Here is a 24348-nt window from a genome sequence, read left to right on the forward strand (position 1 = left end):
CCTAATCGGACACTATTGACCAAAATTATAATACCCTCTACCCATGAAAATACCACAGCTCTGACCAACTCCTATTTATTGTCAGGTTATGCTTGCGTGGTTTTTTTTTTCTTTGTAATCTCGCTGCTTTGCTAAAACCAGGAACAGATTTCAAGTTACTTCGGACCCTCCGGAATGCAATAGACCTGGAACATAGGATCAGACCAGAATACCCATCTGAAACAAACAAAAGAGAACATTTAGCGGGACCTATCGTAGGCTTGCCAAGAGTGCCAAAGATGTTAAAGCCTTTCAGGAAGGTTGCATTGACTATGAGTTAGAGGAAGTCACCCCTAATAAGGACACGACCTTTGCTATGAGGAAGCTAACATGTAGATTTAAATATCAGGCCCCTCCAAACTTTTTAATTGAAAACTCCGTCCCATTAATTTCGCTTCTGAAAGGACCACGGGACCCCTGAACAGCTGCATCGTGGGGAACATTTGATTTTGGATGGATAGCAACGTAAGGAGTACGTAGGGCCTCCACTTTAAAACTTCTGTCTGCAGGAGGCTTCCAAGGATGCATCCTTGGTCCTATCCTTCCCGCGCTCTTTACCCATGATGCTCCTCATCCTCGTCATTTTTGTCAGAAGCAGCAGGGCTTACAAAGAATCGAACACCCTGCAGAGGTTATTAAAAATTTACGGAACTGAATCTACCCAAGGTACCCTTAAAAATGTGCAGTGGTATGGTACACCCTCCGTAACAATTTGTTTTCTGGCCTTTTTGTCCACGGATAGTTAATACCACAAATGAATGAGCACATGTACCTTCGTGTTTCCTTTAATAGGCTGATTATTTTGCCCACCCACATTAGGGAATTTGGTTGCCAGCCTTAGGAAACAGAAGTGGCGCCTCTGTTCGTTAAAAAAATGATCCAGCACCCAGTGGCCCGGCATGCATTAGTTCAACTCCGGATCAAAAACCCGCCGTCAATGTGTGTTTTAATTTAATTTTTTAGTTTATAATTTAACGTTGCAAAAGGGCTGAAAGATTTTTACAATACTTACAAAATAGGCAAGGACATTTTAACTAAAACAGGACATGTGCTAGCCGGAATACCGGCACCTTTAATGCGAATTTGTCTTGGTGGGTTGCGCTTCCACGAGTGAATCAGCTGTCTTGGGCTCGCTACCCGCTATTGCGGTGTCTTGCTCATCGCGCGGCCTCCTCTTCTGCAACGCATGGGTGTGGGCGTGGGGATGGGACTGTCTCTCAATGGGCTGCAGATAGGTGACGCTGCCGCCACCAATACCCGTTGCTGTTTGCTGTTGGTGGTGTTGCAGTTCTCCTGCCGATGGAGTAGAGAGGATTTTCACCGAAGGCTCTGAGGGGGCCACCAGAGATCGATGCTGTTGATGGGCAGCCAGCTGCCTCGTGGCCAGTCGCATTAAATGGGCATAGTCAACTGGCGGATGGTTGCGGTATTCGGGGTGATCCTTAACGTACTGCTCAAATGGAACTGGAACAGGCACGGGAACAGCTTTTACCGGATATCCAGCATCCACCAAAGCCTGAAATTCTGCCTGGGTCAGTGGCTTTCCATTTGGAGGCGGTAAATTCAGTTGCTTGACCTCATCCAGGGTTCTCAGTTTTGGTACCGGAGCTGAGGTGGGCGTGACCCTGGAAGGCGTTGCAATGCCGGTTCCCTGGGAAACGTAGATGCTTGATTGTGATGGTGCTGGTGAAGGATACTCAGCATGAAGAGGCAGAGCGGTGGGTGTCACGGCTACGGCTCTCTGGGCGTGCTTAATGGGATCCGGTGGACTGGGATAGAAGTTAGCTGGCGATGGTGGCGGCGGTAGCTGGCTGGGTGCCTGGTTGCGTTCGAAATCCGCATAGAGCAGGGCCTTACCAGGAGAAGCCAACTTGTAGTGCTTGTTCCGGTGGTACTGCTTGGGAATGGGATGGGACTTGGGTGCCGCAGTAGGAGCAGACTCCTGGTAGTAATACTGAGACGGTTGCGGCAGATTCGCCTGCTGAGTCGGGTAGACAACAGGGCCTAATCGCTTGGATTCCGGCGTCGGATAGATAGGGGTTGGTTGCTGAAAGTTACTAAATTTAAAAAGTGACGGAACAAAAGGCTGATTGTTGGCATCCAACAGGGAATTGGGAGTGCTAGCCAAGTAGGCCTTGGGCTGCCTCAGAGCTGGATGCGAGGAGGGCGGTGGTGGGTGCTGAGGCTGTGTCGGCTGGCGGAGCACGGTAGCCTGCTCGCTGCTACTGTCCACATAGGCCAGTGCCTGTCCTGGTTTATTGGCTTCCAAAAGTTTCTCGATTTCACTTTCTAGGGACGACTTGGCCAGCGGATGATTGGGCAATGTCTTGTAACTAATTTGCGGCTGGTAATAGGCGATCTGGGGCGGCAGTCCATGGAGTCCCTGATGAGGATCTGCCTTGTGAAGTTGCAAGCGGTGTGGTTGCTGCTGCTGCTGGGACTCTTCGTCCTCTGGAGCTCGCTGAGCCTGGGGCAGGGGCAAGTACTTGGGACCACCGCTACGGGGATGGGAGTAAGTAGGTGCTCCCAAATCTTGCTCGGAAGCCAGGCGCTCTCTATAACCCCCTAATCCTAGAACGGGTTCGGCCTGTTGCAATACCTTGTGAGTGGCGGCTGTGCTATGAAGGGGAAGGTTCTTCGGTTGGGGTCCAACTTGTTGCCCAACCTGTGGCTGCTGGTGATGTTGTTGCTGTTGCCTCAATTGCTCATGGTACGCTCGGGCCTGTAGTTCTTCTTCCAGGATTTTTAGAAACTGCTCTTCGGGAATGATTTGATAAGGCTAAATAGTTACAATACTTTTACTTTCAAATAATAAATAAAGTTTTTGTTTGTGATCCACCTGCTGAGGTATCGGCTGCTGCTGTTGTTTCAACGGCTGATGCTGCGGCGCAGGAAGAGGCAATGGCAGTTGATAGGGACTCACACCCTGGTACTGGCGTGGACGCGGCCCCTGCTGTGCTTGCGGCTGAATGGAAACTGTATAGCGCTGCTCCGCCTCCTGCTCTTGTTCCTGCTCCTCCTCGGCCACTGGCGTAGCTGACTTTTTAGGCGCACTGGCCGCGCCTTTTCCTTGACCTGTGGCCACCAGGGCCTTGGGCTGATGATGGCGCATAATGTCTTGCAGATACACATAATGCTGCACCTTTAAAGATACCGTCGTAAAAAAATTAGAAAGAGAAGTTGAGGGCGAATAATTATGGGGTGCTGTGGGCGTGTGAACTACCAACGTTTAGCCGCCGGCCAATGTCAGCAACTGTTTAATGTGGAGCCCACTTGCCACATTAACTTCATGACCACCATAAACCACAACCATGTTGCCGGGAAACTTGAAGAGCGGCAGAAACTTGTTGCAGGTGGTGGTGCTTCACAGTCGCAGTTACTGTGAGAATGGCGTGGCATCTTAAAAAAAGTTTATATAACACTTGTGGCAAGCTTTGGCTACAAAAACCCGCAGACGTAGCAGACGTAGACTAGACAACAAAATCTTCGGCTTATGGGTGTTGAAATATCTATAACCGACATTACACTGTGCAACAATGGTAGACCTCAAGGTTAGACACATTTTAGGAGCTCCAACAGGAGTCCAACAAAATGTGGGTACAACAGCAGGACCCAAAATGTACCATTTGTTGAAAAGTTAAAAAAAAGCATACGTAGTATGCATACGATTTTGATTTGGTTTTTTTTTTAATTTTTTTTAGTTTTAATTTATTTTATTGATTCTTTTTTAAATTTCTGTCGCTTAGTGTGGTATCTATGGTTCACATTATTATGGCAAATAAAGCCCCGGCAAGTCAAGGCGCCACCAAACCGACACAAAGCTGACAAACCAAAAGTGGGGTGATTATAACATTATGTCAACTTTCTTCCCACGACAGCTTGCTATTGTTATTGTTTGTGTTTTTTGTTTTCCATGTCTGTTGTTGTTTTGATGTCTTGCACTATTGAAAAGACCAGGGAAAATGAAGAAGCTGAGCCGTAGAGACTGGAAATTAAGTCGAGGTGCCAACGGGAAGGATGGAAACTGTCGTGTTGACGTGTAATAAGACAAATAATAATTTTGCAATTATGCATTTGTTGCAGTCGTTGCCGTCGCCATGTCGTGACTTAGTTTTTGCGATTGCATTTCAAAAATATTATTATTACATTTATATTCGCAAAAGCTTTTAATTTCTATTATAAGTACATATATATGAATTTTGTAACAAAATCATTGTCTTTAGCTAATTGCAATTGCCTTGTCTTAAATCGCAGTTAGTAAATATTGCAATTTGTACCGAAAATAAGCCGTCAAGCCACAAAGAGATATTGGTCAAGGTTTCTCGGTCTCGGCGAAAGGGAGAATTTGACAAAATTCGGCTTTCGGGCTGTTTTTCGGATCAAGGATTGGTGGGCTTTTGTCTCTGGATTTCTGTTTTGATGCTTACATCCGGCATTTTGCAAAGAATCGTGTGGTTGCAGCAGCCGATGCCAGTCACGATGCCCAGGTCGTCCGATGTCTGATGGCCGCGGGGCAACATTTACAAAAGCTCTCAAATAATCAAAACAACATGGCTGAGATGTTGATGAAACGCCCCTCGGTTGGGATAAAACAAACAAATGAACACCACAAGCTCTCACGGCATAGGCAATTTATCACACAGCCAGTCAATCAATAGTTCACCCACTCCCAGTAGAGATCACAGTATTATTGAGGTTGAATTAAAAAAATGGTGCAATTTAGGAGGTTTCTTGAGATGTGTAGAGCACTTGTCCCTTTCCAAATTTCTAAAATTAGTTTTTTTAAGATCACTTCTAGCGAGATCATTGCTTTAAATCAGTTACCCCAAAAGTAAATTTTTGTTTGTCACCCACCTCCTGACTTTGTTCCAAAAGCTGGGCAGCATGTGGTCGAGAGTTGGCTGAAGCATAGTTCCTCAGCTGGGGTTCCTGATGCGACTCGTGCTGTTGATGCTGATGAGGGGCAATTGGCCGGATAATGAACTGGTTGGGCTTTGAGCCATAGATTGTCTCCTGTCCATCCTCAGGATCATCGTTTCCAGATGCTGAGACCTCGGAACTGCGGTGGTTCGGGTAGAGAGGGGTCTCCTTACCACTTACCTGTCGTTTGTCTTTGGTCGCCTCCGATTTGAGCGGTATGGAGGCGGAGCTTTTGTTGTCTGCCACTGCCTTGATGCCAATGCTTGCACTGCCGTCGCTCTTAACCTCCGCATCTACCGCGTGGGCAAAGGCGAGGCCTATGTGGGAGATGATATGAAATAATGGGAGTGGATTAGAACATATAATAAAGCTAATAAATAAGAATATTGGTACATTTTATAAAATTAGCCAAAGCTTCAAAAATTTGTATGAAAAGTAAAATGGTTTTGCTTTGCTTGCTTTTTTGGGTTTATTTTTCAGATGTTGGTCATATTATTTTATATAAAAAAGCAAACTATTAAATTATCAATAATCAGGTGAGAAAAACTTGTAAACGACTGAACAAAAAAAATATTTTGTAATTATTGGCACTTTATTATGGACTCACCAAGCAAAAGTGTCAAGACCAATATGTGAATTCTCATTTTGTTGCAACAACACCAGCAGACTAGCTGTTGTATATTTTTATCTGTATCCCCCCAGATCGTACTTTCACAATCACTTGATTTATTTTCTTCCCCGAACTTGTTTTATTTTATTTGTTTCCTTGTCAGTTGGAGGTTGAAACTACAAGTGTTGCATCTGCTGCATCTGCATCAAGCGTGGCGGCTGCAACAAACTAAATCAAAGAAGCACACAGCACACGAAAGCGCAAGACGGCGATTATTAATTTATTTATATAATTGAAGATTCGACACAATCCAAAATAGGAACCGAATAGCGAAATTGAAAATCAAGTATGATGTGCAGTCTGGATCCGCGTAATCCTTGGATTGCTTTGTTTTGGCGCAAAATTCGTAACACTTCAAATTGGAGGTATGGTCGGGGTATATGATAGACTCATTTACTGTGTTTTGTGATTTTTCTGCTATTTTCCAGGAGTTGTAGCTTCGCCTCGGAACGATTCGAATCGGATTTGATAGTTCGCGCACGCTGCACGTTCAGCTAACGAATCTTTAGCGTTGTGAGGCCAACACTTGTATTTATAAATCCCGTGGCCGAGAGTCTCGTCTTTTCTCAGTCGAGAGCCGAACACAGCGCCACCGATTCACCGCCGATCTACCGTCGATTCCCCAAACCACGGCCGACCTTTGTGGCTCGTCGTGCAAACCAGGCAGCACCAACACAAAGAGAAAGGTCGGTCTGCTGCTGCTTCTCTACAATTCTCTACAAAATCCCCTCCACATAAAGAAAACAAATATGAAGTATACCTCAAGTTTAAAAAAAATCGGATTAGGCTTGATAATGTTTTTTAATTAATAAAAGCTCAGATCCTTTTGAATAATTTTAAATGGCATGCTTTTTCGATGTTTCATTATTATTACCATTGTAGTAAAATCTTAAAACTATTTATATACTCATAAATGTATTTAAATTAAAATTTTTGGTTTCCGTACAACTAGGCTTTCAAGGGGCCAATTGAACGCTGACGGCCTGTCGGTGGCTAACCGCTAGTTAACCGCTCGCCTAATGGTACGTCCCGGGCATTTGCCTGCCGCCTGGAAGCGCCCCGAAAATGCTAACGTGACGCTAAATTGCCCGTCCGCCCTCACCTACGGAAAAAAAATAGAAATAGAAAACATAAGTCAGTGATTCCGGAGTAAACCATTGGCTGCCGGCCATGGCTATTTGGGCTGGTCGAGGCTAAAGGGCACTTTTGTTTTGTCTTAGCTTTTCGGGCCTTGCCTCTATACTTCTCTGCAAATTGGGCGCATTACTTTTAACAAGCGTTTTCAAATCGGATGCGGTTTCCATTTGCGTTTCCATTTAAATTTTCATTTGCATTAGCATTGCCCATTTAATATGAAAAAACAAAAACAAAATTTAGGACCGCGCACTCTACCCTGCCAGCAAGTTCGCTGCCTAAGTCTTTTGTTTGACATTTAAAATTTGAAAAGTACAGTGGACAAATGCCGTAAAATTTGGTGATTATTTAAATGAATTAAATAAAACTGAAACTAAATAATGGAGTTTAAGTTTCTGTAGTCCAGGATCAGGATTAGGTTTTTAAAAAGTTTTTTTTTTTTATTTATAAGTAAAGCGGTGCCTATAACAACGAACTTAAGATATGTTTCGTCATTTATTTAAAATAAATTAAATAAATTTAGACTTATGAAACTGAAATAATAAACCAAAAAACAACCATTGGCGTAGAAACTTTTTCCTTTTTTATTTCTTTAAGAGAAAAAGAACCCCTGGCAAACACTATTTAAATCATATTGACCTGATCCAAGTGTCCCTTCTATGGGGATTGGGAGCTAGCAAATTTAGTGTGTGCGTGGGCAGCTACAGTTTCCTTCGCTGGCGGCTTCCAACTTCAATTGCGAACTCCGGCTGACGGACGGAGTTAAAACGGTGGGCAATTTTGGGAATTGCCATGCGAGTTAATTGAGCTCGCTTACCTAATGCTAATGCCAGGCCATGTCCGCGGATTGGGCCCGGGATTTAGCCAGCATTGGTAGTCTGCGTTGGTGGTGTCAAAGTTAACACGGTAGCTGTGAAATTTGGCGCTGAGGAAATCCATGGAAATTACCAACTGATGCAAGCTGCCATTTCCTCATCCATAACAAATTGATTAGGACAGTTTGGCGGCAAAACTAACCAAATAAATAAGTTTATAATTAAGTTGAGGATTTGCGGCAGCAGCATTTGTATCTCTTTAGTATTTCGTTGGCTTTTTTTGTTTTTTGCGCAACTCTGATCGAAGTGCCAACAACTACAACAACAAGAGAGCTACTTATTATAAGTTCCCTGCTTGCAGTTGTTGTTATTTTCGGTACTTTGTTCACATTGTCATTTAGATGTCTGCGTGTTGCTTGTGAAATTGTTGCATTGCATGCAGCATCAAAAGCAGCAGCTTCGGCAACTGCAACAGCAATAATAGACGATGCGATCTGCAGCAGTAAAGGAAAAACATATAAAAAAAAACAACCTCAAGAGTGGCAACATCTTCTTTTCTCTTACCACTATTTATTATTGTATTAGTTTCTATGTTGTGGCTGTTTCAGCGGGATTTTCTTGTTCTTGTTTTTATTGCATTTTTTTTTTTTTTAATTTTTGTGATTCTTGCTGGAAGATGCACAAAAAAATAAGAGGTGGTTATTTTAGGGATATTACACATTAAGAAATAGAAAACTTGCGGGATTATTCCACTTAAAATGGTAAGTATCGACAAAATTGTTTTATTATATAAAATATATAAAACATTTCTTATAGAAATACAGAAAATAACGACGATTATTATTTCAAATAAAATGAACAGACCATTTTAATGTTATATATAGTAAAATCTAGATTTGCGTGTAGAAAAGAATCACCTTAAGAAATAAATATTTTTCTGCGCGATAGTCAACCAGCAATGCAACAGTTATAGGCTAAATCCACTTAAATCAATGATGATGATGACGTGAATGCAGTCTAAGACGATCATGATGGTAGTTCACTTTTTGGCATTTGCATTCAGCGATTCACATTCGACGATGCGGGCTTTTTTCTGTAGTTGCTTGGCTTCGCAATTTTTTCTTCACTTGAAACGACAGTTTTATGCTCTAAATTTTATGTGTATCAGTTTATTGGACATTCAGACTGCCCCTGCAGACGATCAACCTTAACATTTAGCTTATTCAGTTGATATATGTATTTGGAATCGGAATGGAACTTTTTTACCGAAAACATTTTCTGAGATCTTAATTGGCATACTTTTCTGTACAGTTGTTTTGTGACGTTTTTCGTGCCCCTGCCTCATGTAGCTGCCACTGGATGTTAATGAAAAGTTGTCGGACAATGAAATTGCACAATCGTCCATTGTAAACAGAGAGTTAACCAGCAAAGATATCAAACCTGAGGAGAAAGGAATATGCATCATGAAGAGCAGAGCCATTTGACAGGGTTAATGATAGTGGCAGTACTGCGAATAATTAAGGTGTAATTTAGAAAAGGCAAGTGACAATTAAAATTCCATTCCACGAACTACTGTTATGCAGTAGTTACCGATCAGCGTCAAATCCCTCGAATGCTTCAACAGTCGGTTCACATTTTCGGACATCGTCGGTCAACTGAAACCCGGATGAGGGGCTCAATAATATTCAAGTTAATTGGTCTTGGCCAATAATTTGAAATTAATTGGTATGGATGTTCTTCAACCGTCTGGTATGAGACGATTCATGTGTCAAGTGTTATACTATCACGTATAATTTACAGGCCGTATAGCATTTTTATCGTAATTCCTTTTTTTTGGGAGGATGTGTAATCATTTTTTAGTAATAAAGTACTTAAAAGTCTAGACGCTTGTTTGCCTTAAAATTTGGCAATGGCTCCATAATATGAATTCAACTTGTATCAAAAACAACAAATCTCCAGCCGAGATAGCCTATCGCCATCTCTGACTAGACTCAATGTGCAGCACTCAATTATGTTTACCGACCTGCAAGCAACCATAAACGTCGCAGCACTACTATTTATGAATCATAAAGATATGCCCGGCTTAAAAGCGCAAAAGTGCATTCTAAGTGATTTAAATACAATTAAAATACTCTAAAAGAATAGCAAAACGATCTAGAAATTACTCAAGCGAAGCTGCGTCGTGATCAGTCTGGAATAGATAATTACCACATTATATACCAATTTTAGAAGAAGCAGTCCTAAATGAATACATTTAGGACGGAATAGTTTTTCGGTGAGCTCTACAGATTTTTAAGTTTAACCCACAATAGAAAGCCTTTATTCAAATATTTTTCTCGGAAAAACGACTACCAAAATAATTTGCTAATGAGCCTGGTCTCCGGGAGCAGTCATCCATGGATTAGCGAAAGTAGGCCCGGGGTAGGGGAAACGGAATCATGGGTTTTAGAGTGTTTTTTGGCTGACTTTTGACTTGCATTGTTATATGATTTGCGCGGCCTTTTCCTGGTTTTTAATTTTGAATTGCAGCCACAAGTGTTTTGTTTGTATAATCGTGAAAATACCCGGCCAGCGCTTAATGATCGGCTTAAGCTTGCTCCGCCACACTTGTGTGTTAATTTGGACCAAATATATGGACACACTGGACCGGGGTAAGTCCATGCATCAGCGATAATGCCTGAACTGTGCTAGCTGTGCAATAATTTAATGCTTTCCATTCACGCCAAGCCATATCCAAGGGGGAACACACAATTGATATTATAGCATATAATGGGATCTGCCACCTAGCCGCTGCCGACCTTATCGTTATTTATAGACTTCATAGATACCAAACGATCAGATCAATGGGCAAAGAAATATTATTACGCACAAATCAGATGCTTTGGATGGTTGTTTTCAACTCCGACTTCGATTTCGTCACAAGTCAACGGATTACTTTAATAGACGGAGTGGAATCGGGAAAGCGTTGCAATGATCAGACATCAGCTCAGACCCAAAATACATAAGTTGCGAACAATGACAGAGCCGTGAATGAGTGATGAAAAAAAAAAAGATAAATATATTAAAAAAATATAAAAAATAAGAAGCGCCGACATTTTCACACAACAAGTCACAGACACTCAGCCGTCCGTGTAAATTCGTCGACATTAGCCAAGAGAAGCCCCTGGCCCCTGCCCCCTGCCCACCAACTTACCTGGGTGACTTCCCCGTGACACAGCCAGATTCATTTACATTTTGGGCGTGAGAAGAATTTACTGCACAAATTACAAAAATATGTACAAGGGACTCACATAGAGAAGCTCTGCTCCATCGGTTTAATTAGATTATAACTCGCCATAGTTCCACATTTACATCCAGATAGTCTTTGGTATTTGGTATCAGCTCCCAGCCATCTCCTGGCTGACTTAATTTCAATTGCGTGCCAAAAATGGTTATCGCACTGACTGATGATGGCGGCGGGTTGCATAAGTGGGGCGAGGCGGAACTGGGCCCATCATCCATAAAGTGCACTTGCCATAAAGTTCATTTGCCTACTGTCCCAATTGGCAGTTGGCCATGTTAACTTTGGCCACAAGCCGCGTAATTAACTTGTCTCGAAAGATGTTGCGGTTGTGGCGCAGCTCGCTGCGAACTCTTCACACATTATCTGGGATTTATTGGCCATTAGGAAAGAATCTTAAAAATAAACGGTTTTAAAACAAAGCAATAACCGTCGAGAGAACTTTTGGCACAACATTTTGGCGGCTAGGGCTATGAATCATTTAAACTTCTTCTTCTGCTAACTAATATGCTTCTCTTAAAAGCAAGCATTGGAAATAAAAATAATAAAACACTTGTTAAAGTTATGGTTAGATCTTTGTCATCTCTATCATGAGTCTTAACCTACCCAGGAAACTCTTTAAAGTAATGTTAAACTTACAAATAATTACTAGATTTTTAAAACTTTTAGTACTCTGTTAAATATTTACATTTTTTTTATTCTATCCATCCATTTACCGAAAAAAATCTTTTATGCTGTTTTCAGAAAAGGTGGTTTCTATTATTGATTATTATAGATATTTCTTAAGAAAAATTATTATTACTAGTTATAATTATTATACTGCCATCCTATACAAAATAAAGGAAAGTATTTTTACTGCCCTTTGATATTTAATTAGGTGCTATTAAACATTTAAAGTTTCGCCAAGTCTGAGCTCTGTTGACAATGTTGTAACTTTAGCTCGCTAATTTTTTTCAGAAAAAGCCTAAGACAATGACAGATCGGAGATTACAAATGCCCACAATCAAATCATTACCAACATTTTTCTTTAATCTCGAAGCTTTTGTAAATGTATGCAAATTCCAGGTCTTTGAGTGCCAAGGTTTTTTACAAGAAAAACAACAAACTGAAAAGCAATAATCCCTCGGCGAAAGACAACAAAACAACGTCATATTGTTAACGATGTGAAAACTTTGCCAACAAAGACTTTGCCCAAAACAGCGGCAATTAGCTACGCACCCGCACATTGGCGTGTACATCTGAATGAGATGAATGGCCATGGAGCCGAGATTCGATATCTGAAAAAATCCACGGAGATACTACTGACATTTCAATACGAGCGTCCAACTACTCCATTAACACAATTTGTGAGTGGCGACGCGGCTTCTGATTCTTGTAGAGAATCCATCGGCAGCGTCTGGCATTAACCAAATTGCGGGACCCGTGGATAACTGGATTTTTTTCCAAGTCCCAGCGGCAAGCTCACCACCTTGGCATTTCAATCGTAACATGTGCAAAAAGTGGCCGACCAACAGGATGATAGTTTAACCATAGACTCGGAAAAACAAAGTTTAAATATTAATATTTAACAATGGATTCAAGAATGAGCAGTAAATTAACCTGTTTCTGCCAAATTTCGGGATACATTGTTTTTGAGGTTTAAAAGAAGAAAACGTGAAATATTTATCAGTGCAATGACACAGCTAAATTTTCTTAATAGAAAAAAAACCGCAACAAAAACGTAACTAAAAAGCAAGAGACATGGAATCACAAATTAAATGTTAATAGTAATAAGCCGGACCACATTGGAACGGTGGCGACGAAGAAAACCGGATTTGTGGCAGAACAATGTACACATAAATCTAGCGTCAAAACATAAATGCAATTCACCCAAAGAGAATGAGCTATTGCCAGGGATTAGTCTCCATCATGAGCTGGTGAACTGCAGAGCTGGGGAGCTGGTGTACCTGGCAAAAACAAAACACCAAAAAACCTGCTGCTGCGCCAATAATAAAATCAAATCTTGACATTGTGTGACAGAGCCCCACTTAATGCCCTGGCGTAGAAAGGAAGCTGGACCGGATCGGGTTGGATTACATCGGATGGAAGCTGAGAAAGGCCGACCGACTCCTACCGACCAACACGCATATAAAGTGACAGGTTGCACAACAGTCGAAGACGAAGATTCCATCCTACCGCCACCTGACGTGCGGTGAAAGTTAATTTGGCAAAAAATATGTAGAAAAATTATGAAATGTATTTTCTTTTCGGTTGCAGCCGCAACAGTTCCGCTGGCATTGTCTTTTGCCGCAGACCGCCACAGTGGCAAGATGCAAGTATCAAGCGGAAACGACAAAAGGTTGTGCCATCCAATAGATTAATACATACATACATTCCAAATGGAATCAGGAAGAGCAGATAAGCCGCTAAATGGTACAAACAGATAAGGGATGTTACTCCCGGTGTCATGTTATTTGTAAAAACAGTTGAATAAATTCTTACAACGCTAAAATAAGCAAGCACATAATTTTATATGAAAAAATTGTAATACAAAAACTGGACCTACGGTCGCTCCCCACTGCTTAATCTCATTCATTGTGCACCATTTTAGACAACGCAGCTGGCAATTGCATGCTTTGGGTGGGGGCACCTTGAAGGGGCAGCAAATTGGCGACCGACAGGCATTTCTCTGCCATTGTTCGGGCCAGGTGGCAGCCGAGAGTCTAAACTATTTTAGAAAGGTCCAAACCAGCCGCTCAAGTGATTTAGCGAAAGGTTTTTAACTCTATAACACGATCCTCAACAGTCACCTTATAAAGACACGGACACAGGTTGGCTCAGTAAGGTCTAGACATTTATTAAACCGGCCGGAGACAGCTCTTGGTTGGGTATCATGTACTTTTCTTGGAGCACACTACAGATTATGTTTATATTTGAAATATGTTTCATACTTGTTGCAACCAAATCACTGGGTTTGGTTGTGGCTTTAGGGAGTAAATAGATTATTTTTGCTTTCGTTAATCAAGTGAGAATTATTTGGAGTCACCAGCCGAATTGGCAGAGGACTTGGTGGCTGCTTTGATGGTCGCGCTTGAAGTACGCTTCACACTGACCACGACATTGCGTTTCGTGGAAGCCGGACCAGGTTTGGTTATTTTGACAGGCTGCTTGGGCGTGGCTTTCTTTACCGGCTGTTTAACTGCCTTGCTTGGGGTGACGGGGGAAACAGCGGGTTTCTTTTCTGGTGACTTGGTAACCGGTGCGGTTTCTTTTTCTGCTTCCTCTTCGCCATCGCCATTGGCTTCCTCTTTAGCGTCTTTCAACTTGTTTTTCTCACTTGAAAAAAAAAAAATAATGTTGATTTTTCCGAACACAAATAGTATGTCTTAATATAAGCTTACCTTTCAATGTCAATGTTGAGCACAGACTCGTCCTCTTCCTCCTCTTCTTCCTGATCGACTTCAGCCAAAAGGTCCCCTAGGTCCTTGTCGACTGCTTCCCACATATTTTCATCGTTAGTGTCATCTGGGTGCTCTCCATCACCATACTCCTCTTCGTCGTCCTCATCTTCATCGATTTTGGCATCAATCTCTTCATCGACCTCTGGCTCGTCATCTTCGCCCTTTTTCTCATCGCCCTCCTGATCGTCCTCTTCGGTTTCCAACGATTTGTTTTTCTTCTCGTTTTCATCCTTTTGACGCAGGAAGGCCTTTACATGGGAATGCGACAAACAGTGCTTTTTGGTGTAATCCTCTAGAGAAATGTCACCAACTTTGCCAGAATAGTGATTGCACAATTCGCAATAGAATGCTTCAATGGATTTGATGTATTCCGGGCCAATAAGGCCGCGCTTGCGAGTCTCCTCGTCAGTGCTCTTTAAAGCGTTCTCTGCCTCGACCACCATGGCGTCCACATCGGCGTCCATTACGTCCACATCTATTTCACCTACTGAGTCTACGGTCATAAACTTATTCAAATCGATCTCCCGCTCATCCACACTGTCATCCGATCCGGACTCGTCATTTCGGGCCTTGTTCTGTAACCAAAAAATTTTATTAATAGGGAATTAAATACAAAAAAGGTTAAAGAAATATACCCGGATGTGATCCAGAGAACAACGATGGTTTTCATAGAGCATGGCGTTCTTAAAGGCCAAATGACATGAGCCGCAGTAAGGCATCAAAAACTTTTTGATGGTCTTGTGATGCTCAGATGCCTGGTGAAGATTTTTGGGCTGGCGGTAAGCCAAACGGCAGAGGCGGCAATAGCGCGACTCATGTTCCTCTTTGCTGTTCTCCTCAATTTCGCGCTGGGTGGTGCGCTGGCGAGCACGCATACGTTGCAGATCAGCGCGCTGGTTTAGAGCTACTTGGCGCATGGAGTTCTTATGGGTACGGGAGTTTAAGTGGTAGTTGTACTCCTATAGATCAAAACGAGCTCAATCAGAAAAGTTTAAAGAGATTCCAATAAAAAAAAAAACCCACCTTAAAAGTAACACACTTGACGCGACAGTGAACGCAAATTAGCTTGATAAAAGTGCGTTTGCGGCTTGAGTTGTGGTCATCATCGCGATGACGTGAGTTGCGACGGTCCTTGCTCCGCTCGTCGCCTGAATCGTCCATGCGCGAAGAACGGTCCTTCTTGGCGGAAGACGAGGACTTCTTCGACTTGGAATCCTTCGAGTCACCGCTGTCTTTATCTTTCTTCTTACCTGAACTCGAAGACTTTTCGGCGGCGCTCGAGGATTTGGGCTTCTCTTCGGACTTATCACCATTACCGGCTTCGTCCTCGCCCTTTTCCTTGTCGCCGTCCTCGTCATCGGTGGCTTCATGCTTGGCGCTCTTGGCATCAGACTCATTATGGTCGTCCTTCTCGTCATCATGGTCGTCATCTCCATGCTCATCGTCCTCGGCATCGCTTTTATCATCTTTCGATTCTGACTTGAGGCTGCTACGCTTTTTACCCGGCGATGATTTCTTACTCTTTTCGTCCTTATTATCGTCTTCATCGTCATCGTCATCATCATCATCATCATCATCGTTATCGTCATCGTCGCCATCATTGTCCTTGTCTTTGATTTTCTTTTTCTTGCTCTTCTCAGCATCGCCATCCTTCTCCTCATTGTCACTGGAATTGTCACTGCTATTCCCTCCCTGGCGTTGGCGCCGCAACGAGCTATATTTTGTGAGGAATGAATCGAATTCGAATTTGAAGTCATGTCAAGGTGTTGAAGATTGGTATTTTTGGAATATATTGCCGGCTTAAGCAAAGGCAAATTCAAATCGCGTTTTACTAAAAAGCTGGTTATAACTAACTAATTACTGTCACTACAGTGTTGGGTGTTGATTTTTATAAGTAACTTTCAGTTCAATCTACTAAATACACAATAATACACACAAATCTATTAATTATTTAGACCAGTGGCTCATTCTTCATTTTGTCCATCTGTCATATAGGTGCATATCAGTCTCACTGACATCTTTTCAATAAACATTGGGTACACAATAGATAAACGTAACATCAGCTGACATTTGTTCGCGGATAAACTCAGATTTGGTTTTGTATTTGGGATTGTTCGTATTTGATTTGATTTGAATTGGTTCTTATTCTTTTGTCTATTTACCTTTTCAGCTGCTGAATCTTAAGCAGGCGGGCCCGGTCTTTCTGCTGAGCATAGAGCAGTTGACGGCGCATGGTACGCAAGTCATTTGACTCGTTGACCCTAGTGCGCACTACGCGCATGCCTCCCACCCGCATTCCGCTGCGCATCATTCCGCCGCGCATGTTCATGGTGCCCCGTGGTCGGGATATATAACTTGTGCCCGCCACGCTGCGAAGCATCCGCTTGGGCGGACCCATCGATCCATCCCTCTGATGGCGGCTGCCGCTGGTAGAATCATCGCGCTGGCGGTACGTGCTGGAGCTTCCTCCACCGCCGCCGGTGCTGCTGCGATGTTGATAATTCGATGAGGAGGAGGATCCAACGTTCTGCGATGAGGACGAGGGACGATCGCTGCGATCATTCGAGGAGGACGTGCGACGGTAATCCTATGACGATTGATGAGTAGGAAGGTGTGTAGGAGCATTGATTTGATTTGGTTTCGATTTTGATTTTCGAACAAAATTGGTACATATTTATAAAACATAAGGAATTGCTATATTTATATATAGTAATAAATAGTATTACATTTTTGATTCTGATTGATTTGTGGGTCATATAGCAATATACTGTTATATGCTGATCCTGCAGCGTGTATGTGTGTGGTAGCATGATGGAAAAACCTTAGACGCTTATACGCTTAGCTATTTAGATTTGGATCGAGATCGATAACACATATGCCGATGTACACACTGACAAATATATTATTATTATTGTTATTATTATCTGTGCTCGCTATATGGGGACAAATTTGACTGGTGATAAAATACAAGAGATAATAGATCAAAATCGTATCAATCGCTTCAACGTTTCTATATAGAAGTTTTTGCTTTCTCATGTTAATCTGAATTTCGGCTGCACTTGATCAGATCAGATCAGATCGGTGCGGTTTGGATCGGATCATATCGATCTTCTTCTCTACTTTGTCGATGCTATTGGGCAAGACACAGATTTATCGGATTTGTATATAACACACCACTTATATGGTAAACGGTTATACGGTGCTCCAAAGTGCTTATCTGGCCACTTTGAGTCCGCGCTGTTTGCTGTCTCTTAAATTTTTTTTGGGACATGGTATGCTTTAACGCTCTATAGGCTCAACTCAAATCCCGCGTTTGAGCTTCACAAACAGTGCTATAAATATGTGAAGAGTCATTAACATTACAAAGTACATGGAGCATGGCTTAATTGCATATTTATACAAAAGAGACCTTTGAATTATCGTTCATTTAGCATTGGAAAGGATAATATTTAACTTACGTCTTGGCGCGGGCGTTTGCGGTCGTCGCTGCGGTCACGAGATGAGTCCTAAATACATTAAAATAGAATTCATTATGGTTTGTATACACAATGCCACAAATACACTATAAAGTACTGATGGAAATGATTCAAAAATGGGATTTAAAGAGAATTATGCTTATCTGTGTGGTTTTTTTTTTGAGAGTGCAAACTATTTCTTCATAGATTTAATTTCAATCTCAACTGTGATTGAACTGAGGCTAGTTATTCCATATTTTAAAATTAGCAAACGATTTTAAAAGTTGTTTTCCGTATTCCTACTCCGACTTGTTTTTATATTTGGACTGCATCGCAAATAAAATTCTTACATACTTATCAATTTGATTTGCATTTTATATATTCCATTAAATACATACATATATATATATTTCAGTGAGATCAAGCCCAAACATTCTGTGAGCATGTATGTATGTATAAAAATGAGCTGCCGTAAATAAAAAAGTAATATACATACATGTAATGTAACATGTATATGTATGTTTCTTCTAGCATTTTCTCAACTTAAATATACAATTTTTAAATTTCCAGAACTTTGTAGTATACAGTAATTTTTTGCAACTCACGTAGCTTCGCTTGTGGCCCGAGCTGGATTCGTAGCGGCCACTGCTGCTAGAGTTATGATGGGTAAACTTATCCCTGCTTCGGTTCTCGTAGTGACTGTTACCGCCGCCCCCGCCCCCACCACCGCTGTAGCGGTTGTTATTGTTGTGGTAGTTGTTCTCGTACCGCCCACCGTTGGGGCGGTAGTTACCCTGGGTGCGGGTGTTCACATAGTTGCTGGAGTTGCGATTATTATAATAGCCACCACGAGTGGTACCACCACCACGTGGAATAAAGCCGCCTCGTCCGCGCATTTTTGTGTCTATAAAAATAAATGAAAAGATGCAAGAAAACTATTATTAAATCAATTTGTCACGCTCCGCACCTAATATACACAAACGTATGCACATATGTATCTGGTAAATATATGTTTTTATATATACATATGAACATATCCTGTGTCTAGCGCAGCACCCCCCGGCAATGCGAAAAAAATTTTCTCTACCGGTAGCGTCACTTGGGTCGTACAAAATCGATAATGCCGGTCCAACTTTTCGCAGATAAATGCATGCATATACTATGCTGCTTACCTCTTGTTTGATGGGTTTCTAAAGTTAAAACAATTTGTCACTAGCTTAACGTTGATGTGTCAACTTGAATTGCACGTTTTGATATTTTTTTTCACAAATTTTTTTCAGAGCGACTTCACTTTTACTAGACGACTTTGAAAGAGAAAAAATTTGTAATGGCGAATGACTAGTCGATGACAACACTGATATTCGATGTTTTTTTCAGTTCTCTTTATCGATGTTTTTACGGCTCTTTTCAGCACTAGATGCTAATATATATTATTTCGATTTCAAAGGTTTTATTCGTTTTTAATATATTGTTTTGAATATTAACAGAGGTGTGAAGGAAGTAACTATGAAATTACTTCTCTCTTATGAATCCCGCTTCTCCTTGTTAGGAATGAAGTTACGAATCAACGTTCTATTAAGCGAAAGTGTGTTGGAAAACAGGCGCGAAATAAGTATTTGGTTACGTCGATCGCAACACTAGGCAGCTAAAAAAAGCGGGATTATCAATATTTGGACAAATTTAAGAATAAATTTGAAAACATAGCGAGAAAAAATGGAAACGCCGACGGGTAGTGGGCACCCACATCGCCCCACCCGCACGGCAACGCCGCGCCTCTCGGAACGCAAGCGCCAACTATTTAGCAGTCTTGTCTCCAAACTGCGAAAGATCCCTGACGAGGAGAATGGAGACACGGATACACTTGGCGTTTCACCTTTAAAGCCTCACGCGGCTGTTAACAGGGACAGGCGGAGCCTTTTTGTGCCCAACGAGTCGGAAGGAAGCTCTGGGAACTCCAGCAGCCCAGAAACCAACAAGGAGAACAAAAGATTGACTCGTGGCGTCTTAAAAGAAGGAGAAGATGGAGGTGTAGTCGTGGCTGGAACCGAGGAGCACCTGCCGCTCTTATTTACTACGACAATGCGTCTGAACAGCTTCAGTAGCAGTAGTCACAACAGCAGTCCAAAGACACCAAAGAATCACAAGCAGCAAGCGGATTCCTCCATGTCGTCGCCCTCAGAAGTCGAATCCTCACCAAATGTTGTACTAAGAAGGTCGAGTAGACGAAAGACGCGTGCCTTCAAAAAACAACTGTATTCTGAGGACGGGGTGATTGTGATCAAGGATTCCTCGATCCAACCTTCAAAGCAGGCTAATACCTTGGAATCAGCTTTGAAACCAATTAAGAAAAGTGCCAATAAGGAGGCAGGAAAGGTGAAAAGTATTGCCGTGGAAACCCAAACATCAAATTCTTCAACTCGGTTTGCTAAGAGCAGCCGTGAATCTTCCGTATGTGTTATTGAAACAGCTCAAGGTATCCCAGAGATCATCAAAAGTCGCAGTAATAGTCCAAAATTATTTCTCGAGATACCAAAACTGGATACGGAGAATGATTTGAGGGCGCAAAAAACTCAAAAGCGCATTGCTATGACTCCAACCTCTAGTGATTCTGACTCAAGATCCCCACAGAGCAAGCTGCCAAAGTTAAACCTCGAGAGCAGCATTCCTACAATGTCGTTCTATTCTCAGAGAAAATCCGGTCCTTCAGATACCATGCACTCTGTCAGCACTCCCAAAAGTTCAAAGCGTTATGAAATAGTGAAACCGAAGGCTCGGACGTCGCCAACTTCCCGACATCGTTTGAATATTAACAAGGGAGTACATCACAAGATACGAAAAAAACCATTGCTTAACCGAATGGCCCACACCGATCTGAATCACATCCTCAAATCGCTTAACAACGAGAGGCTTAGAAACCTGATAACGACTAAGCAAGAAGAGCGTGCAAAAGTAGAGGAAGTGCATCAAATCCTTCGAAATGCTCGCGATCCTATTAAGATGGCAAAACCGCTCAGTGTGATATCGGCTGACGATGCTAATAACAATAATAACGTATGGCAGCAGATCGAGGACGATTTCTCGGACCTCAGCGATGAGGAGACAAAGCAGACGAGCATAGAACTCGAGGCTATGGAGCCGATCATTCCGCTGATTCGCCACGAAGCCCCCAAAACCTCACCTGCTTCGGAGACCGTGGACTTAAGCAAGCGAAAGTTCTTCAAATCGGGACGCCGGAGTAGCACCTGCATGGAGGTCAAGATCACGGACAATATTCGAGCCAGCGTGAGTCAGGGAAAGATAGCATTGATCCAGGCTCCACGCCGAAAGCCGAGAGGAGTGCGAGTGAAATCAGCAACTATATTCTCCGCAGAACAAGCCACCGTAGATGCGATCCTTAAGAATCTAGATGACTCGGTGGTCGGTGATATTGTCGAATCTGAGCCCATGGATACGGAGACTGCCCCAAAAGTCATTGAGTATATTGAACCCTTGGTTGAAGCCGATTTTAATCCATTTTCTGCCTTTCGTGACCGATTGCCCTTTCAAACTGATGACCCTCAGATAATCGAACAGCAGAAAATCTTATTGGAGTTCCTCATTAGTAACAACATCTGCAATGAGGAAAACTTTAGGATTTTTATTGAAGATCCTGATAATCATAAAGAGGAGGCCAACAAAATAATAGATGAACTGTACATGGTGGTGAATAGCGAGGAAGCAGCACTCGCGGGTATGTTGGCCGAGCCAACGGATTTGCCTCAAGTGGAAACGTTGGATTCACCAATAGATACGGAAGAACCTCACGAAGAAGCAGAATCACATGGTTTTCAATCCACACAAAAAGAACCTTCCAGAAATGAAGCTGGGATCCAGCCTAAGCTTTTTCCAATTTTTACGCAGCGATTGCAGCCGGTTATAAAACCATCAACTCGTCGTAGGCCGGAAACTTACACAAAACTACTTATGGCGGCAGCTGGTGGAACCAATCAGTACCAGATCGACGCTGGTCAGAAAGCTTTTGGGGCAAGGCAATGCCAACAGTGCGGCTTAGTTTACACTGTTCACGAGCCGGAGGAGGAGCAGCTGCACCGCGACTATCATAACTCGATTCATGTGTTGAGATTTAAGGGCTGGATAGATGAGGATATTGTAGCCGTTTACCCTGATTGGTCTAGTGACGCTCGGATTATACGCATAAACGAAAATGCACCGTTAGCTCGGCTGGATAGGCTCAAGGAACTCATCGGTGTGGTAGACAAGGAGCTAGGATACTCGTCTTATATTGTGCCGAAGGTTTTCGTGGCCTTCCTGGCTGTACGTAAGCAGCAAATTGTGGGATTCTGCCTGGTGCAGCCCCTATCCCAGGCCCACCGCTTCATCCACGTCGATGGGACGGATTACTTTAGCGAGGAGACCTATGAGGCTAAGTATGAACATGTTTTTTTTTATTTTTATTTTTGTTAAATTTTTTTTATGATTCTTTTAGATGCGGTGTATCCCGAATATGGGTTTCTCCTTTGCACCGACGTTGCGGGATTGCCAGTAAACTACTCCGAGCCGTTCAGTGTCACACAGTGCTTGGCCAAGAAATTTTGATGGAGCACATAGCTTTTAGTACACCAACGGATGATGGACGAGCTTTAGCACGGAAGGTTACCGGTTTGGATAACTTCCTTACCTACGATCAGTGACCTGGAAAACACATAGCAAAATGGCTATTGAATAGCTGGATTACTTTCTAATTTCAGACCTGTAATAGTTTTTAATTTTTTCAATGCGAGATTGGATATAATTTCTTTGTTTTCAATGGAGGAGCCGAATGTCTCCAATAATATGCAATACATTTATTTTGATATATTTGTTTTTGATAAATGTGTTTTAAAACCAACTAATATTTCAGACGTATTTGGTAAAAGAGGTAGGTAAAGTTCTTTAAATCTTAATACATAACTAAACGATTTTTCTGTTAAAAAAATAGGATTCTGTAAAATCAGAACTATGTTAAAAGTAAATTTAAGATTTTCAAAATGTATCGAGATTGTCCCAAGAACAGACAACGTGTCAAATCGATAAATTCAAATTGCAATCGATATCTTTGTTATAGAACTGTGGTTCATCTCTAGATTTGTGAGCCAGGCTTTGGGCGTTGTTTTCGTTGCTGTAAAGTAGTAGAAATTTATGAATAAAACCGACTTACTATATCTGAATGGGACTTGCGCCAACATTCCGAAACGGAAACAGTGTGCATGTGGTAAGTTTAATCGAAATACATTATTTTATGAATGATAGCTTTCGAGGCTGGTCAATTGCTTAAATGACGCCGCCACGCCCAATGTGACAAATTGGTTCTGTAAGTGGCTTGGTGGTGGTTGCAACAACGTTTCTTAGGCTACCATTGTTCTTTTGTTTGCAGAGCAGAAAGTATTGAGTGGAACCCTTGAAGTACCACCCCATCCATAAAAGCTATGTCAACAATCGAAGAGGAGCGTAAGGCGTACGAAAAGAATCCCTACTTCACCGGGCATATTTATGGCAACTTCTCACCTTTTTATGTGACCATTGCCATTTGCACAGTTATTCTAGGCTCTATTATCATATTGAACATTATCCTTGGCTGCTGCTCCAAGCATCGAAAGTACTGGCAGGACAGGCATACGGGAAACCGTTGGTTAGTTTCCATTTGGTCCGCCACACCACACAAGCAGCCACCTCTAGATTTCACCGAGCTTAAAGAAGCTTCATACTTTCAACGTTTTCATGTATGTTTTCATAATTTTTTTGGTGATGTTTTAGTAGCTTAAAAACTCTTATTCTCTTTAGCCCACCACGCACCAGCAGGTGTTCCCTGACGACGTCGTCATTGGCGTTGACGACTTGGAGCCCGTTCATCAGCATCAGCGTCCACCACGCCCCGAGGGCCGCACCCTACACCAGCAGCGCCAACGCGAAGAATACGTTGAGTTGCAAAAGCGCGAAAGCGATATTTAATCAGCAATGGCTCTCTACTTCCTTTACCCAGCCGTGGCCGCCTTGGCTCTTTTTATAGTTGGAGTGATCATCATCATGCTGCGTTATGGTCCGCGTTTGTGTGGTTTACGCCACCATGCCCTGCCGGACAATGACGACCTACGCGAGAAGACATATGAGCACGAGATAAGCTATGCCTAATCGAGTTCTCCATTTTATTTTTTATATATTTACATTCCGGCAATGTAGTAAATTGCTTTTCAATATCCATCCCTCGCTAACCCTTTAGTCTGTAAGCACCTACTAACCATCTGCACCCATGGTTAATTAATTCGCATACAGTACAAAAAGCCGTTTTCATTTTCCATTTGAAACCAATGTGCCTTCCCGAGAAATATATATGCCGTCCAAGTGTCTTAGTGTTGTAAGATACAACTGTAATTCAATGTTCGTTACTCTTTTAATTTAAAAAACTTAAAAATCCAATATTTGTAACTCTCAGTATATGCAAACTCTATACATTTGTATTCGTTCCGTTTTGAACTATATATTTCTTTTTAGACAACTTTAAATAAAGCTCAAATGTATAACCCCGAATTTCATTAACTATCGTATTGAAATCAACGGA

At 42.2% G+C, this 24348-nt stretch overlaps 5 protein-coding genes across 6 annotated transcripts; 3 read left to right on the plus strand and 2 right to left on the minus strand.

Moving 5' to 3' along the window:
- Window positions 1-973: 973 nt before the first annotated feature.
- LOC108121516 (ataxin-2 homolog) lies at window positions 974-5695 on the minus strand. The gene is made up of 4 exons (XM_017235657.3): window positions 5567-5695; window positions 4894-5276; window positions 2879-3181; window positions 974-2818 (listed from the first exon to the last, which is right to left on the minus strand). The coding sequence occupies exons 1-4, from the start codon at window positions 5601-5603 to the stop codon at window positions 1112-1114; spliced, it is 2430 nt and encodes an 809-aa protein (XP_017091146.2). The 5' UTR covers window positions 5604-5695; the 3' UTR covers window positions 974-1111.
- A 7979-nt stretch (window positions 5696-13674) lies between these two features.
- Ciz1 (Ciz1 zinc finger protein) lies at window positions 13675-19083 on the minus strand. The gene is made up of 8 exons (XM_017235584.3): window positions 18926-19083; window positions 18359-18657; window positions 17757-17804; window positions 16461-16885; window positions 15322-16012; window positions 14934-15257; window positions 14239-14873; window positions 13675-14173 (listed from the first exon to the last, which is right to left on the minus strand). The coding sequence occupies exons 2-8, from the start codon at window positions 18647-18649 to the stop codon at window positions 13870-13872; spliced, it is 2718 nt and encodes a 905-aa protein (XP_017091073.2). The 5' UTR covers window positions 18650-18657; window positions 18926-19083; the 3' UTR covers window positions 13675-13869.
- A 229-nt stretch (window positions 19084-19312) lies between these two features.
- eco (Establishment of cohesion) lies at window positions 19313-22625 on the plus strand. Its single transcript, XM_017235583.3, has 2 exons — window positions 19313-22180; window positions 22240-22625. Exons 1-2 carry the CDS (start codon window positions 19467-19469, stop codon window positions 22442-22444), a joined length of 2919 nt encoding a protein of 972 aa, XP_017091072.2. The 5' UTR covers window positions 19313-19466; the 3' UTR covers window positions 22445-22625.
- A 221-nt stretch (window positions 22626-22846) lies between these two features.
- On the plus strand, window positions 22847-23974 carry wrm1 (wurmchen 1). 2 transcript variants are annotated; one of them, XM_017235589.3, is made up of 3 exons: window positions 22847-23004; window positions 23167-23512; window positions 23574-23974. In XM_017235589.3, exons 2-3 carry the CDS (start codon window positions 23219-23221, stop codon window positions 23739-23741), a joined length of 462 nt encoding a protein of 153 aa, XP_017091078.1. In that variant the 5' UTR covers window positions 22847-23004; window positions 23167-23218; the 3' UTR covers window positions 23742-23974. The 2 variants fall into 2 exon arrangements, with proteins under 2 accessions (XP_017091078.1, XP_017091079.1); XM_017235590.3 differs by having other exon boundaries at window positions 22853-23004; window positions 23172-23512.
- Window positions 23748-24317, plus strand: wrm2 (wurmchen 2). The gene has a single exon (XM_017235591.2). It carries the CDS (start codon window positions 23748-23750, stop codon window positions 23919-23921), a length of 174 nt encoding a protein of 57 aa, XP_017091080.1. The 3' UTR covers window positions 23922-24317.
- Window positions 24318-24348: the final 31 nt, after the last annotated feature.

Source organism: Drosophila bipectinata, chromosome 3L (assembly GCF_030179905.1).
Source record: "Drosophila bipectinata strain 14024-0381.07 chromosome 3L, DbipHiC1v2, whole genome shotgun sequence".
Taxonomy (NCBI): Eukaryota; Metazoa; Arthropoda; class Insecta; order Diptera; family Drosophilidae; genus Drosophila; species Drosophila bipectinata.